At 32.1% G+C, this 18196-nt stretch overlaps 1 protein-coding gene across 8 annotated transcripts in view; it reads right to left on the reverse strand.

The window, feature by feature from the left end:
• KIAA1109 (KIAA1109 ortholog) overlaps positions 1-18196 on the reverse strand; it is a 197858-nt gene that overhangs the window by 152424 nt on the left and 27238 nt on the right. For all 8 annotated transcript variants that reach the window (XM_029941360.1, XM_029941381.1, XM_029941348.1 and 5 more), the window contains 7 exons: positions 13789-13975; positions 10870-10951; positions 10310-10503; positions 8256-8335; positions 5797-5947; positions 1266-1422; positions 781-859 (listed from right to left, as the gene is read on the reverse strand). In XM_029941360.1, coding sequence (XP_029797220.1) covers positions 781-859; positions 1266-1422; positions 5797-5947; positions 8256-8335; positions 10310-10503; positions 10870-10951; positions 13789-13975 — 930 coding nt within the window. The remainder of the gene's footprint in view (positions 1-780; positions 860-1265; positions 1423-5796; positions 5948-8255; positions 8336-10309; positions 10504-10869; positions 10952-13788; positions 13976-18196) is intronic.

Here is an 18196-nt window from a genome sequence, read left to right on the forward strand (position 1 = left end):
AGTAACATTGTTGGTTATTGACTTAAAAATATGAGTAAGTTGCTATTCTCTATACTCTGAAGGAAGTGAATAAAGCAGAATTTCATTTTAATTCCTCTCAACTACAAATATAATAAAAGGAAGAGGAAGGAAAAATGAAGGTTTTATAATATTTTGATAAATTTAACAAAATGTATTTAATCATATTACTAACTTGTATCAGAATCCAAATTTCAAATGCATAACGAATTTAGATTAGCTCAGCTGAAACTATAGCAAATTAGAGTATTACTTAGTGTTTTAAATATATAATGTTCTACTTCCTTAAAGTTATATTTTTCAAAGTCCAGGTTTACTCTCTGACAAAATCTATCAACAATATAACCTAAAACAGAACCTATCGGTCATTCAATCAAGTATTGCCCACACACCATGTGCCAGGTACTGGGTTCAGCACCAAATTTACATCAGTTAAAAAAAAAAAAAAAAAAAGACACAGCGCTTACACAGAGCAACAGATAACAGGGAAAACATATGTTAAACAAATTATGCTGAATCTTACAAAATAGAATATAGGGTATAATGAAAGCATAAGACCTAATTTGATTAAAACATTTTCCCCTTCTCTCTAGGTACACAAGTAATTTAATTTTGTAATATGTACTGTTAAGTAAATGTAATAGAAAGATGACAAAGAAAACCCCATTAATATTAGTCTAAATGGACTACCAAACTATTATTTATATGCTAATTATTCCCCTATTAATCATTTAAAATAGAAAAGTACTCATTTCAGCTTACCGTTTTCCTCAACTGTCATTGGAATATTAATTTCTAAATATGAGCCAGCTCCAACATTTACATGTACAGCATTTGTTTCCTACCAAAAGAAAAAAAAAGTTAATTCACATAAAACAATGATTTTCTTACTAGTTAATTATACTCCCCTCTTTCCTTTTCAGTTATTATCACAGACAAAATATAATCAAAGATATTAAATAGGTATTAAGAGTTCCTAAGAACAAAAGTTCAAAATTTTATCAAAAATACACTAATTTAGTCAAGAATAAAGGGAGAAAATGAACAAGACTATAGAAGAAAGATCTATTACCAATTTTTTCTGCTTTTGGTAATTAATGAAAGCAATACATATAATTATTGCAGAGGAAGGTGGTGGGGAGCTCATAGAAATGAATCTAAGTATAGAACTAGTCACCGGAAAAAGACTCAAGGAAATAATGTTCAAATTTTAAACACTATTTTCTACTTATTATTTCAATAATTACCCTATTTTTGGTAAACAGCAAATCAATTGTAGCATCTGCAATAATATTCATTCGCAGTTCAAAAGCAAGGATCTGCCGTGGTTTCCCAGGTTGTGCAATTTCAGAAACTTTCAGAACTTGATAATCAGGCGGGAAGAAAAACTTCCATAAACAATCTCTATATAAGGAGGTGGAAAGAATAACCTGTTATTCAAGCAAAATTATGTTTATAAGGGAGCAATATCAGTATTCTAACTTTATACTATCACTGCTATCTCATTTAAAAATTGGACATGAAATAGAAAAAAATTAACTCACAAAATAACACCTACTCTAATTTCTTTTCAGTAAAAACCAAGACTGTTTTCTCCAATGTTTTATACTTTCAGAGAGCAATAAGCTTTGAGTATTGTCAAATGATATCTAGGTAAGAACAAATTTGCACTATTCAAGCATTCTGTGAGAAATTAAAGACTTATAATTTCTTCTTACAAGTAACGCAATTGTCCAAAATGCAAAGAAAGAACTGAAGGAGAATGGTGTAATTAGAATCATTATTCTACTCTGGTTAAGTAACTGAAGCCTTCTGAGGACACCTGACATGCTTTCTCCTCTATAAAATAACATAACTGGTGTTACAGAATAGATCTGACAATGAAATGACAGCATACATTGGCAGTACATGATGATGGAAAAAATGGCTGGTATTTCTATTATTTTTCATAATCATTCTTTTCCATCAATATTCTATCAAACAGTCTGCAGAGTAATAGATCTCTAGAAAGTAAAGAAGCTAAGGTTCTAACACATTTGCCTCCCTCATCATTTAACAAAGATGAATGAACCCAAGGAATTTCCATTTTAGAATCTCCTATGTCAGTCAAAATTATGTAACGTTATTCATAATTCAGAGAAGGCGCTGGTTTATGGATTTTAAACAGAAAGGGTTGAAATCGGAGTTGCCAGTAATGGAAAATGCTACATGGAATAAATAAGATTGGGAAAAATTAGATGAACAGAACAAAATTTTCAAACTGACCCATCATAGATTGTAACTCACCATAAATAATGAGTGTTTATGAAAGGAAAATAAAGTTATGCAAATGTGTTGGCTACTACACACAAACATATAAAACTAATACTATTAAAGACATAAAAGAAAAAAATCCGATATGATCACTAGATGAAAATGGACTATTTTAAACAGAAAGGGTTGAAAACGGAGTCGCAGTAACAAAATGCTACTTGGTTTATGGATTTAAACAGGAAGGGTGAAAACGGAGTCACCTGTAACAGAAAATGCAACTTGGAATAAAGAAGATTGGGAAAAATTAGAAGAGAACAAAATTTTCAAACTGACCCATCATAGACTATAACTCTCCATGATTAAATGAGTGTGTATGAAAGGAAAATAAAGTTCTGCAAATGTTTGTGGCTACAACACACAAATATATAAAACTAAGACTATTAAAGACATAAAAGACAAAAAAAAATCCAATATGATCATCAGATGAAAATGAATTCTTTGTGGGTAGCAGGATATAATGAAAAGAACAGTGGACTTGAAGGGCTGGTTTGAATCTTAGATCTAGATGCTATAGCATCATCTTGCCTAAATCACTGAACCTCTCTGCTTCTCCATTTTCTCAAAGGTATACAGTAAGTTTACCATACTTTCCTGTGTATCTCACTGGGTTATGAGAATCAAGTGTGAAAATATAATGAAAGTACTTATGTGAAAGCAGTAAGAAATTAGACAATGTCAGGAATGTTTGCATTATTATAATTATCATCTAAGGATTAAGTACAAATCTCATAAAGTTTATATTTCAACTGTCATGAAAACTCTCAGAAGGAAAAACTGAATATCTTAAAGATTCAGAAAATCATGAAAAGGTGGTAGAAATGAAATCAAAATCTACAAGCTAAAAAGACATTCTACATCAGAGATCAAAAACTTTTCACAAAACTGAGTGAATTAACACCCAATAGCAAAATAGTTCAGATTTCTTCCTAAATTTCTTACATCTCAGTGGATGCGAAAAACTGACCTTACTATTTATTTATAATTCATATATGTATAGAAACTCAAAATCAGGAAGAAGAAAAAGAAATGGCTACAACTGAGGAAATGTACCATTTGTACATGTAAGTGAGAAGTATTACATTAGTTTTCTTTTCTCTTCTATTTTTAAAATAAACATGAAAAGTTTTGCTAAGTCCAGGTTAAGAAAGGTACTGCTGTTCTATCCTAGGCTGGCTTCTGAAAACAGTTCATACAACAAATTTTCTTTTATGTTAACTTCATTGTCATTTCTCTATGTAATACAGAGATCACCTCCCCAGAAGTGAATATGGCCATCTAGTAAAAGAATTTCTTTGGATTTTAATGTGTAAATATACTCTAATATTTTTTTAAATGTTTTATTTATTTTTGAGACAGAGACAGAGCGTGAGCGGGCAGGGGCAGAGAGAGAGGGAGACACAGAATCTGAAGCAGGTTCCAGGCTCTGAGCTAGCTGTCAGCACAGAGCCCGACGTGGGGCTCGAACCCACAAACGTGAGATCATGACCTGAGCCGAAGTAGGACACTCAACCGACTGAGCCACCCAGGCGCCCCTCTAATATTTTTAATGTAGCAAAATTAATATAGTTTAAGAATAATCATGCTTTATTCAAGTCTTAGAAATGGAAAAATATTTCATATGTGTGTTAAAACACTGATTTTTAATTTTTTCCTCTCAAATATAAGTTTGTAATTGTTACTTAATGGGATGTAAAAACCCTCATTTCCAACTTTTCTACTATCTATCTATCTATCTATACATATACAGCATGGCTGTATTTTTCCCATAATATAGGAAAAACCTTGTCATAAAAAGAAAATTTAAATCCAGTAATTTGAAAAGCATTTTCTAACCTAAAATTTTAAGCTGTTTACGTTCAAGTCTAACAAATAACCTAACCCAGAATTCAATGAAGTACTGTATTAGCATGTTGCAAGAGTTTTCAAATGGCAAACTTATTTATTTATGACACAATTGTTAAATAGCTACATTTAATGGGGCAGATATTCCTACATACTAGAGATACAAAGATTAATAGAACATTCCAGTTAACAGTGTATAAAATTCTTCTAATAGTGCTGGGTAGAAAGTATTTTTTAAAACAAGATTAAAAAGAGTCAGTATATCAAGACACCATCAGCACTCTTCATTAGTCCATCAATGGTCCAGTAATACCTGCTTCAGTGAATGATTTAGCTTGTATTTCTCCATTCAAGCTAATTTGTGAATAAAACAACTAAACTAACTTTAGGCAACATCTACTTAAATAAAAATTTAGATGTTCCTTCATAATTAGTGGTAAATATCTCCTTCTTTATTTAAAATTCTTTAATAAGCAGAAAAATGTTCAGAATATACTAAAATAAGAATTACTTCAAAATTAACAGAATAAGTAAAAAATAAAAAAAGACTCATTCACAGTCCATTACCTCTACTATAAAAATCTCTATTTCTTAACGATCTACAAATCAAACAACCTGTAGAAACTTTAAGACTAAATCTTCACTGTCATCATGCATTTGCAGAACTCTTCTTTTGACTCAATTATTTGTCCTCCTCTTGGCTAACTCCTACTTAGGTTTCAAAATTCAACTCAGATGTTACCTCTACTAAAAAGTCTTCCCCAATTCTTCTCTCCTCTGATGAGTTATGTACCTCTTATGGGAAGAACTGTGTCCTAAAAATTCATATTTATATTTTTAAGTCCTAATCTTGGGAACCTGAGAATTTGATGTTTAGAGAGAGGATCTTTAGATAGTAATTAGGTTAAAATGAAGTCATTAGGGTGGGTCCTCATCCAATATGACTGACTGGGTCATTTCCTTCTAAGACCAGGAAATGTGGACACAGAGGCCTACAAAACATACAAAAGAGAAGGCCATGGGAAGGCCAGAGAGAAGACAGCCATCTACATGACAAGGAGAGAAGTCTTGAACGCACCCTTCCCTCACAGCCCTCAGAAGGAACCAAACCTACCAACACTTTGATATAGGAATTCTAACCTCCAAAGCTGTGAATAATGTCTGTTGTTTAAACCACACAATCTGTGGCACTTTGTTATGGTAGCCTTAGCAAACTAGTACAGTACCTTTCTAAGTTCTTCTTTGAGACTTTTTATTTACCTATCTTACAGCACTTAATAAAATAGTTTCTCTATCCTCAGTAAAACTAAACTACAGATATCTTTCATATCTGAATCTCTACAGCCCCAACTCCAGGCATATTCACTGATTAAATACAAAAGATAAAACACAAAAATCAACAAATTCACTCCTCATTTACCATTTTTCTAAAGAATTAGGCCCTCCTTGAGAACTTGCTTATGCCAATTTCTCTATAAACAAGTTATAATTTGAATTAAAATGTTTTGTGATACCTTACTCTGCCATAATAAAAAAGCTTATAATAATATTAAGCTACTTTTTAAAAATTATAGTTTCTTAATACATTTAAAGATTTAATAGAAATATAATTTACTCAAGTACCTCTGTCTATCAGCCCATGGCCCATAGTTGAAATCTGTTCCTTTACCACAAACTATATCCAATCCCCAACATGGAGGCAAATCTTGTAATTTGCAATCCTCACTGCTCATTTCTCCTTCAGTATTTTCTTCTGTGTCTTCTGGAACAAGTCCTGTATTGCAGAATATACAATATAGAGGCAATTACTTAAAATTACTGTTAAAAGACTCCCTATATCTGGAGTTCTAAAAATGTTTTGATATCAGTAATTCTTTACACTCATAAAATTAGTAAAGATGCTAAGTGGGATTTTTTTTGGTATTATCTCTTTCAAAATTTACTGCATTCAAAATTGAAATTGAGCAATTTTTATAAACTTTACTTTTAAAGTAACAAAGAACACACTATATGTTGACATAATGTTTAATAAAACTGAGCTAATTACATGTAAATAATGAAATGCTTAATAAAATTTAATAATATGAAAAAACTATAAAAAATTAAGTAAAATTTAAATTCCATTTTTAATGAAAATACGTTTTATGAAAAATAACCATCTTTTCTAAAACAAATTAATTTGGTAATAAGTGTTAGCACTGTTTTCATTTTGGCAAAACTCTGTAATGTCCGGCTTAATAAAAACAAATGAATTCTCATAGCTGCTTCTGCATTTAATCTGTTGTTCAAGGATTTGAAGAAAACCTGGCCTCAAACAAACAGGTATTTAATAGTTTTTTCAGGTAACTTTGGGTCTTCTTCTCTGACACTACACCAAAATTCAGCATGTGGTAGTTTCTTACAAGTTAGTTGCAATGCAGAATCTGAAACCCTATCACTAAATTTTTCATACCAATACCTTAAAATTTACTTCTCTTATACCCTGAATAGATCTTTAAACCATGGCATGACCTTGTAATATATGCATTTGGAAAATATCAGTTCACAGAGACATGTATATGTTTACCAAATATTGATAAATTTCATTATTAAGCATTTTAAAAATTAATCTGTTAGTATCACTGTTGGTTTCATAGAAAAGTCTCCCATTCACAATGGCAGACCCAAATTTCCCAAAATACTAATTTTTATATGAAAATTCAAAATCGTAGTTGGTCCCTAGTTGCTCCTTCAAGTGAAACTGGTGCTCCATGAAAAGAGCAAACAGTTGCGGTTGAAACTCTACTATGCAAGTACTTTTCCCCCACACATCAGAATACTGTGGTATGCTGTATATCTGCATTATGTGTACTTGTCATTTTATCACACCTGAATACTGAAAAGTTTACTCCAGGGTCAAAATTTATTTAAAAAAATAATAATTGTTACTGCTTAATCAAAGACATTTTAAAGAGATGCTGGCATGTGCTGTTTTACAATAAAGGTGTGGCCGTGGAAAAGAAGCGGTTACCAGTACAGTTTGGAATCACAGCCTTAATTCATGCTAAAGCACCAACAGCTCTACCCACCACTGCTTTTGCCAACAGTGAACATGGCAATATGGTGAAAAAGCTTTATTTGAAAATACTAAATCTAGCTTTATTTTGAAAATACTTTGACCTCATAAATCCCATGAAAGACATAAAAAGGTCAGAAGTAAGAAAAAGAGCTAAAACTCTAATGTTTAGCTACTTTTATAAGTTTCAAACCATCTGTGAAGCATTGTAACCAGCTAGATTTCAATCCTTAAAACTTTAAGCCTCAAATCTAATACACTATTGATTTTTTTCTTAAGATAGTATGAACTACGTTAACTGTCATCATGTTCCCTAGAGGTTTTCACACAAGGTCATTTATGTTCACAATGTTTGATGTATACTTCTAAGAACAGAAGTGAACCAAAGATTCCTATATTGTTCTCCTTTGGTCTAAAATAAATATTTAATTTTTGACAAATGACACAGACATTCTTTAGGCAACTATTCTTACATCCACATTTACCATTTATTGATGTTTATTTTATCCTACTAAGGAGACTTAAAACATTATTAAATATCAACATTTTGTAGAAGAAACAAGATTATAGTTATGAAACATACTTTCTTCTTTTTTTTAATAGTTTATTGTTTCCCCACAAGTGCCCTCCTCCAGACCCACCACTCCCCTTCCTCCCTACCCCTCCCCCTTCAGCCTTCCCCATGTCTCTCATGATTTGCATCCCTCTCTCTCTCCAACTCTCTTTCCCCCTTTCCCCTCCCCATGGTCCTCTGTTAGGTTTCTCCTATTAGACCTATGAGTGCAAACATGGTATCTGTCCTTCTCCACCTGATTTATTCTGCTTAGCATGACACCCTCGAGGTCCATCCACTTTGCTACAAATGGCCATATTTCATTCTTTCTCATTGCCATGTAATACTCCATTGTATATATATACACCACATCTTCTTGATCTATTCATCAGGTGATGGACATTTAGGCTCTTTCCATGATTTGGCTATTGTAGAAAGTGCCCCTATATGAAATATACTTTCAAAGATTAATACCTGGTTCATCCATGTAGTAGTAGATGTCAACATCATTTGACTGCATCACCACAAAACCTTCTCCCATTAGTCTTGGTGGTCTAGAAGAGGAGGGGAGAAGGCAAACTAAATACATCTCCAGAATATAAAATGTTCAGTATTCTAATTATGATAGTTAATAGGGGAAAACAAAGAGAGAAAAAAATCTGAAGAACAATCAACTGTAGCATCTTGAAAAGGGTAAACATCTTTCACATGAACAAGGAAGTGTTCCATAAGTAGACTAAATAATATTCCATATTAGACTAAATAATAAAGTGGTACTGAAAAATTTTTAGTCAATATATTAGTTTCAGAAAGAAAAAAGAAAAAAGTTGTTTTACATTTTTTAAGTTTTAAATGAGAGAAATCAATTTAAACAAAGTTTAAATGCAAGAGAAGAACAATGATTATTAGAATTATATTCTGTATTTGCAATACAAATTTAGAATTAAACTTAAAATTCAACATTTTATATTAATAATACTTTACAACTGAATAAGAAATATTTTATATATATCTAATAATAAACTTTAATCTTTCAGAAACATTAAATTTAAAATGTTAAGTCATTTTTATTTCTAACAACTTTATATTATCTATTTCCAAAAATATTTAGTTGATCAACTTCAATACACTCTGGAATGGATGTCTCTACAATCACTTTCTCACAAACTATTACTTTTTATTTGCTTTGACTCAGCAACCCTTCTCTTTGTCATCCATACACCACCATATCTTCCTTCTATAGCAAAATGAGCTTCTCAATCATCAGATAATATATACAAATTCAGCAATCTTCTTCTAAGTATGTATTAAATGGAGGCAGCTAGGTGGCTCAGACAGTTAAGGTCTGAATCTTGACTTTGGCTCAAGTCATGATCTCTCAGTTCATGGTGGTTTGTGGATAGAGCCCTGCGTCAGGCCCCAGGCTGACAGTGCACAGCCTACTGGGATTCTCTCTCTCCCCCTCTTTTTGTGCTTCTCCCCTACTCATGTGCACACTCACACACTCTTTCAAAATAGACTTTAAAAATCTGTATTAAGTGACAAAAGTTAATGTTTAATATCATTTAATCACACTTCTGAAGAGTGAAAAATACAATTTTAAATCTTTTAACAAAAATAGCAAAACTTCTTTTATCTTACTCTAGTAATTTTCACAAAATCCAGATTTATTCAATATTGTAACTTTTACCCATAAATATAGAAACATGTACACAGCCCACATTCTACAAGATGCTTAGCAAAATCTGTGATTACAAAGAGTGAGATGAGCTAAACATACAGCCTCCCTGGTCCTCAAATAGGGAAAGGCACTCCATCATTCTACCCAATCCACAGAAAAATCTAATAGCAAGCTAGCCAAAAGTTAGAACTAAGAAGGAATAATCATGCTTCTTATAACTTCATAAACTTTATACTGCCTACACACACAGATAAAAGCTGCGACTTGGTGGAAAGTCATTACATGTACATTTAAATGACACAAATGCAACCACAGAGTTTCCAACACACAAAAAAACAGAGATTGAGAATAACATAAAAACGTGAGAGCTCTCCTCCCCATCACAATGAGGGGGAGTCTAATGTGCATCCTTCACACAATGTGACTAGTGGGTATCATTCATACGATGTGAAGCAGCTACTTCAGAAAACAGTACTCCACTATACTGCATTTGTTGAATATACTAGTAATTCATCCATCCGGAAATACAAATCTACCTGAAAGGTAAATTTTCTAACAAACAAACAATGAAGGCTTAATTGCCCAAAATAAGTTTCCCAAATACAGTGAGAAGGAAAAAGGTATCATTATAGTTATAATTTTTTAGGAAAATATTTAAAATTAGAGTTCATCAATGAATAGTATATCCATTTATCTTATAAAGTAAGACTACACTGTTAACTGATTTAATAGAGAAATATACCCAATTATTGCCCAATTTGTAACCAAAAAAAACTTAAAAGGATGCTAAAGATTCTAATTGGTATCTATATTAGATATAAAGAAATTATTTTTATAACTTTCTTACTCATCATTTTGAAGACCAACATATCTTGGACTGGGAACAAGCATGACTCGAACATTTTCAAGCTTTCCTTTCACAATATGCATAAATTGGTCAAGATGACTGGAAGGTGGTTTTGTAGTATAAGTTAAGAAAGCATCATCAAAGTTGATACATAGAGTTTGAGGTTGGTAATGATTTCCAAAGGCCAAACGTCCCTAAAAGTAGATAGGAGATATTATGACATAATATACAGGCCATATTTTTTTCCCTGTTGACCTAATTACATTTTCAAACAACTAGTTGATTCCACTATAGAACTATATACTATTCAAATGACCCCACTGATCAATTTAGACCGAGGTTTAAAGAAATTTAAGTACTTGTGAATAAACAGCCCATATAATCTAATAAATTTGTGCTAAGAGAGTATTGGTGTTAAAATAATTCTTTCACACTTTATGAACTTTGGAACAAAAACACTCTAAAAATTACTTTATTTTATTAAGTGAAAAGTTTATTTGCAAAAATAAGAGTCTCTGTTATTAACCCACCAAACATTAATTGCATTAGAATTTACTTACTGTGCTCACATTGACTTTTATGACTGGAATAAGTGATCTCCATGAAGAAGTAGGGTCTTGAGATTCTGTTTTTACTTTAACTCTGAGAGAAAAAAAATAAAAATAGACATACATAAGAAAAACTTAAATAGCCAAGAATACACTTGGCTTCTTCACAATACTCATTAATACCAGCTGTAACTTTCCAAATACATATAATGATTACTCCAGTAAACAAAATAATGACAGCATCTAACAGAATACTAATATCTTTAAATAACTCTTGGAATGTACTCTATGATGTATCAAGTTTTAGACTGGCAAGGTATAATAACAACTATTTTTAGAGTGACAAGATTTAATGACAAAAGTATAAATCATGATATGTTCTCATTATATCAGTCATACTCATTATATTACAATATGACATTTTATAAGACAATCTGAATTATTTTTAAGGCAACTTAAATTATTTAAACAACAAATGACCAAGGTACAAGTCACTTTGACATTTTCTATTATTTTAAGCACTTTTGACAACTCAACTGATCTATTTCCTTCCTTATCTTCACTTTGTGACAAAATAATTTCCTCTCAATAAAATGAAAATAATAGGCCAAGATTAAGAAAAAGAAAGTGGCTGCACACAAACTATAAAAAACTTAAGATACCATATTTCACAACAAATCACTAAAGATTTCAGATGAGAACTCAAGGCCTATTTCTTAATCTCCACTTCTTTCTGAAGCCATCTCCACTAATGTAGTCCTCAGTGCCTAAAACAAAATTTGAAACTGACTTCACTCCCTCCACTCTAACCTCTTTCTCTAAGGTTCGCTGAGTATGACCATTGATTAAATTATAACCTGGATTCATTACTGAATCTTCCTTCTTACTCATTCTCCACATCTAATCTATCAGTGTCTAATGGATTCATTTGCCTAAATATACATAGAATACATCCACCTTTCTCCCTCTTCCTGGTTACCAACCCAATTGATGATCATCTCTTCCCTGAATTGTCACATCTTTCTTCCTTCTCAAAATGTTTAACTTATTTCATTTTGTCTTATTGCAGTAGGTAGTACTTAGGAGTGGAAAGGAGTGGTGAGAGGGGACATCCTTGCTTTGTACCTGATCTCAGTGGGAAAGTTTCCAGTTGCTCACCATTAAGAATATTGTTAACTGTAGGGTTTCTATAGATATTCTTTATCAAGTTGAAGAAGTTCTCTATTCCTACTTTGCAGTGAGATTTTAATCATGAATGGGGGTTGGATTTTGTCACATACTTCTGCATCTATTGACATGATCATTTGATTTTTCATTTTTATCCTGTTGATTTTTGAATGCTGATAGCCCTGCATACCTAATAGCTTTTTAAAAGTAGATGAAAACATTTATTCTCAAGTATGTATTTAATGGATATTCCATCCCAGGCACTGAGCTGAGAGACTGGGGATATTATAATATGACAACTGTTCTGTTTTGAGGGCACTTATAGCCTAGAATGAGAGTAAGAATGGTTAACAAGCAGTTTTAGTGCAAGAAGTGTTACCATAGGGAACAAGAAAATTCGGTGGACACACACAGAAGGATCAGGGAGAGCTAGGACCTGAAGGGTGAATGAGTTAGGCAAAGAATATTAACAGTCTTCCATAGAGAAGAAACATATGCAATACAGAAGTTGTTTACTGAGGCTGGAGTAGATTTAGGCGGGAAAGGAAGAAATAAGACTTTCTGTGTTTGCAGATGACACAATCTAATGCAATCTGTGTGTAGACTATCTGAAAGAACCTACAAAAAGACTCCTGGAATCAATAAGCAATTATAACAATGTTGTAGAATTCAAAGTTAATATTATACAAAAGTACATCATTTTCCTATATACCAGCAATGAACAAGTGAAATTTGAAATTTAAAAGATAATACCATGAAATACTTACATATAAATTAAACAATATATATAGAAGATCTACATAAGGAAAACTATAAAACTTTGATGAAAGATATCAAAGAGTCAAATAAATAGAATAATATCCATGTTCATTGACAGGAAGACTCAATATGATCAAGAGTTAGTCTTTCTCAACTTGATCTACAGATTCAATACAATTCCAAATGAAATCCCAGCAAGTTATTTTATGGATATTAACAAACTGATTCTGAAGTTTACAGGAGAAGCAAAAGACCCAAAATAGCAGACACACCGTTGAAGGAAAACAACATAGTTGGAGGACTGACACTACCTGACTTTAAGATTTCCTTTAAAACTACAGTGATCAACGCCAACCTAATTTCCTAGGAAAAGAAGGATATCTGGGCTTATATTTTGGACTACTTCTTAAAGCTCTGTTAAGGTATAATTTGTACAAGACCAGTGCTCTAACCCGAGCTATGGAGCCACCCAAGGTATAATTTGTATAAATGACATGCAAAAAAGTGCACTTATCTAATGTTAACAAGTTGGTAAACTTTGAAACATGTATAAAGTAATGAAACAATAAAAAAATTTAAAAAACTACAGTAATCAAGACAGTGTGGTACGAGTGAAAAAATAGACACATAGGTCAATGTAACAGCTTAGAAAGCCCAGAAACAGATGAAACAAAATCATATTATTTGTATATGCATCTTAAATATGTATACATGTGTATGTATTCATGTACATGCATTCAAAAGGAAAAAAACCAAACAGATAACAACAGTCATCAATATGGAGAAAAGCAGGACCAGTTAGCAGAACAGGACTGCTTTTATATTATATAATTCTGTATTACTTGAATTTATAAAAGAATTATAGAATGATTTATCTGAATATAAGTCTTAGTCAAACTACAAAAAAAGATTAGGTTGTGTTGAGGTGAGTAGCATTGGTGATATTCTAATAAAAGCAAATGTTTAAATGTTAGAGATTAATAAAATTCAAGTGTGACAATGAACCTTTCAATTTTAGACTGCGCTCTTGTTCTTCCATTTTCCCGTGATTTATCATCCTCTTTCTTGGGTGGAATTATTGTTGGTTCCAAACCAAACAATTCTTGAAGACGTCCATAAAGATCCGAACGATTATAGACATGAAATTCAAAGTCATTGACTGTGATGTATAATCTGGTTTCTGCCTTTGGATCTAAAAATACCGATTACAAAAAAAAGTTTTCAGTCAACCTTTTAAAAGCTTTAGTCAAAGGTTTTAGTAAAATCTTATATCACAGCTAAAATAACTCAATTTATTTTAAACATAATTCTAAGATAAAGAGAATTATGAAAATTTTAAAATATATATTTCTATAACATAATTCATAAAAATATATAAACATATAAATATATTTTTAAGTATATAAAACAATAGGAGTAAGAAAAAAGCTGATGTTACCATAGTATTCCAATTTAGAATTCTAAAACAACCTGAATTTCTGTGTAATGACAGAATTTTAAGACTTTATGCTAAGAAAAATAGCAAAGTTTTTTAAAACAAATTAAAAGTAAAACTTTATCCTCACAATAAAATTACAGTAAAATATAAACAGTAAAATGTTCAAAGTACGATACATTTAGACATTACATTAGTATTTAAATTTTTATACCATAGAAACTAAGATTTTTCATAAAAATCAGTTATTTTTAAAAATGATACAATACTAAAACCAAGATCTTATAAGCTATAAACAATCTTCTCAAATAAGAAATATAATTACCATAAATATTAAGTAACAAGAGTGATTAATAAATCCAACTACAAAAGTGATAAATGGAGCACTTGTTTCTACTGAAGAAATGCTAAGAGAGTGCATCACAGGTTAACCAAAGAGGGTCAGGAAAAAAGTACCACAGTCGGTACTTTCTTTTGTATGCTCTTTCCTTATGGTCTACAAGAGGGGCTGGTGGGAGGAGGGGGGTGTTGAGAGTCTTTTCTTTAACCTTTATCCATTTTTCTCCCTATCAAACTCAATTGAAGGACAATTAAAATTAGATATGATCAGTTATAAGGACTATGGAGAACTGTCGTTAACTTTCATTATAGTAGCTTACACTGTGATTTATTTTTGTTTTACTTTGTTTTGTGTCAAGTTTTTATTTAAATTCTAGTTGGTTAACATGTACTATAATATTGGTTTCAGGAGTAGGATTTAATGATTCATCATTTACATATGACACCCACTGCTCATCATCACCAGTGCCCTCCTTAATACCCATCACTCATTTAGCCCATCCCCAGTCTACCTTGCCTCCAGCATCCCTGTTTGCTCTCTACAGTTCGGAGTCTCTTATGGTTTGCTGCCCCCTCTCTTTTTTATATGACATATACACCTTTAGTAAAGTACCAAATTTCACCAAAATTTTTTCTTTAGTTACTAGCAAAAAAAAAAAAAACATATAAAATGTCAAATACCCTAAATAAATATAAATTTTATTATAAACATATGAAAAATACTATCATTTGTACTTTAAAAATAAACTATGAAAAAGGAATCAAAAACTTTCATTTTTAAAAAATTTATTTCTATTGAAGTTAGTTAACATGCAGTGTGGTATTGGTTTCAGGAGTAGAACCCAGTGATTCATCACTTAAATTTAACACCAAGGGCTCATCCCAACAAGTGCCCTCCTTAATGCCCATCACCCACGTAGCCCATCCCCCGACCCACTTCCCCTGCAGCAACCCTCAGTTTATTCTCTGTATTTAGGTCTCTCATACTTTGCCGCCGCCTCTGTTTTTATCTTATTTTTCCTTTCTCTATGTTCATGTGTTGTGCTTCTTAAATACCACATGAGTTAACTGATATATTTATCTTTCTCTCTTGATCACTGAGTAGCATTCCATTGTATGTGTGTGTGTGTGTGTGTGTGTGTGTGTGTGTATGTATACACATAAATATATGTATACATATATACATACCACTTCTTTATCCATTCATCAGTCAATTGACATTTGGGCTCTTTCCATAATTTGACTATTGTTGCTAGAGCTGCCATAAACATTGGGATTCATAAGCCCCTTCCAATCAGCATTTGTATATTCAACCTAAATTTCTAGTAGTTCAACTGCTGGGTCATAGGGTAATTCTATTTTTAATTTTTAGAGGAATCTCCATATTGTTTTCCAGAGTGGCTACACGGATACAAAAACGTTCCCTTTTATCTATCTTTAACAACATCTGTTGTTTCCTGAGTTGTTAGTTTTAGCCATTCTGACAGGTGTGTGGCGGTTATCACATTGTGGTTCTGATTTGTATTTTTCTGATGAGTGATGTTGAGCAATTTTTTCACATGTCTGTTAGCCATGTGGATGTTTTCTTTGGATAAGTGTCTATTCATGTCTTCTACCTATTTCCTCACTGGATTATTTGTTTTCTGGGTGTGGAGTTTGACATGGTCTTTATAGATTTTGGATACTAATTCTTTATCCAATATGTCATTTGCAAATATCTTCTCCCATTCGATAAGCTGTCTTTCAGTTTTACTGATTGTTTCCTTTGCTATGCATAAGATTTTTATCTTGATGAGTTCCCAAAAGTTCATTTTCGTTTTTATTTCCCTTACCTCCAGAGCCATATCTAGCAAGAAGTTGCTGTGACCAAGGTCAAACAGGTTGCTGCCTGTTTTTTCCTCCAGGATTTTGATGGCTTCCTGTTTCACACATAGGTTTCATTCATTTTGAATTTATTTTTGTGTAAGGTGTAAGCTAGTGGTACAGGTTAATTCTTCTGCATGTAGCTGTCTAGTTTTCCCAGCAACATTTGCTGAAGAAACTGTCTTTTTTCCAATGGATATACATTCCTGCTTTGTCAAAGATTACGTGGCCATACATCTGTGGATCAATTTCTGGGTTCTCTATTCTGTTCCATTAATCTGTGTATCTGATTTTGTGCCAGTACTATACTGTCTTAATGATTACAGCTTTGTAATACAGCTTAAAGTCTGGAATTGTGATGTTTCCTGCTTTGGTTTTCTTTTTAAGAACATTATTTTGGCTATTCAGGGTCAGCTATTCTGGTGCTGGTAAATTTTAGGATTGTTTGTTCTAGCTCTGTGAAAAATGCTGGTGTTATTCTGATACGGACTGTACTGAATGTGTAGACTGCTTTGGGTAGTATTGACATTTTAACAATATTTGTTCTTTCAATCCATGAGCATGGAGTGTTTTTCCATTTCTTTGTCTTCAATTTCTTTCATAGGCTTTCTATAGTTTTCAGTGTACAAATCTCTTTGGTTAGGTTTATTCCTAGGTATTTTATGGGTTTTGGTGCAAATGTAAATGGGATCCATTCCTCGATGTCTCTTTCTACTGCTACACTATTGGCATATAGAAATGCAACCAATTTCTGTACGTTGATTTTATATTCTGTGGCTTTGCTGAACTCATATATCAGTTCTAGCAATTTTCTGGCGGAGTCTTTCATACTTTCCAAGCAGAGTATCACGTGATCTGTCAAGAGTGAATGTTTGACTTCTTCTTTGCCAATTTGTATGCTTTTATATCTTTTTGTTGTCTGATTAGGCTAGGACCTCCAGTCCTATGTTAAATAAGAGTGGTAAGAATGGACATCCTTGTCATATTCCTGATCTCAGGGGAAAAGCTCTCAGTTTTTCCCCATTGAGCATAATATTATCTGTGGACCTTTTACATATGACTTTTATGATATTAAGGTTATGTTCCTTCTATCCCTACTTTCCTTTCAAGAAAGGATATTTTGTCAAATGCCTTTTCTGCATCTATTGAAAAGATCGTATGATTCTTATCCTTTCATTTATTAATATGGTTTATTACACTAACAGATTTGCAAATAGTGAACCAGCCCTGCAGCCCAGGAATAAATTCCACTTGATCATGGTGAGTAATTCTTTTATTGTTGAATTTAATTTGCTTGTATCTTGTTGAGAATTTTTGCATCCAGGTTCATAAGGGATATTGGCCTGTAATTCTCCTTTTAGTGGGATCTTTGTCTGCTTTTGGAATCAAGATAATGCTTGACTCACAGACTGAGTTTGGAAGCTTTTTCTTCCACTTCTATTTTTTGAAACAGTTTGAGAAGAATTGCTATTAACAACATTCATTTTTTTACAGAGTAATACTTTTAGTTCTATTTCAATCTAGGTTTTTTTCTTATTTCCTAAGATAATTGAGGGGGGGGGAAGTTATACCTAATCCTTAAAAAAACAAAAAAAAAAATGTTTAGAAGCTGTAACTTTTCTGGTATTTTTCAAATAGCTCTTGACCTACATTCCCTCCTATTTCTTCAGATTTATCACAGGATTAAAAATTAAGGCAACCCCCTAAACTGTTACAACCAAGTATTTTGCCCCTTTTCCTTGCTGTAGGTCAAATTCTTAAAGTTAAATAAAAATA

The sequence above is a fragment of the Suricata suricatta genome, chromosome 1, assembly GCF_006229205.1.
Source record: "Suricata suricatta isolate VVHF042 chromosome 1, meerkat_22Aug2017_6uvM2_HiC, whole genome shotgun sequence".
Classification (NCBI taxonomy): domain Eukaryota; kingdom Metazoa; phylum Chordata; class Mammalia; order Carnivora; family Herpestidae; genus Suricata; species Suricata suricatta.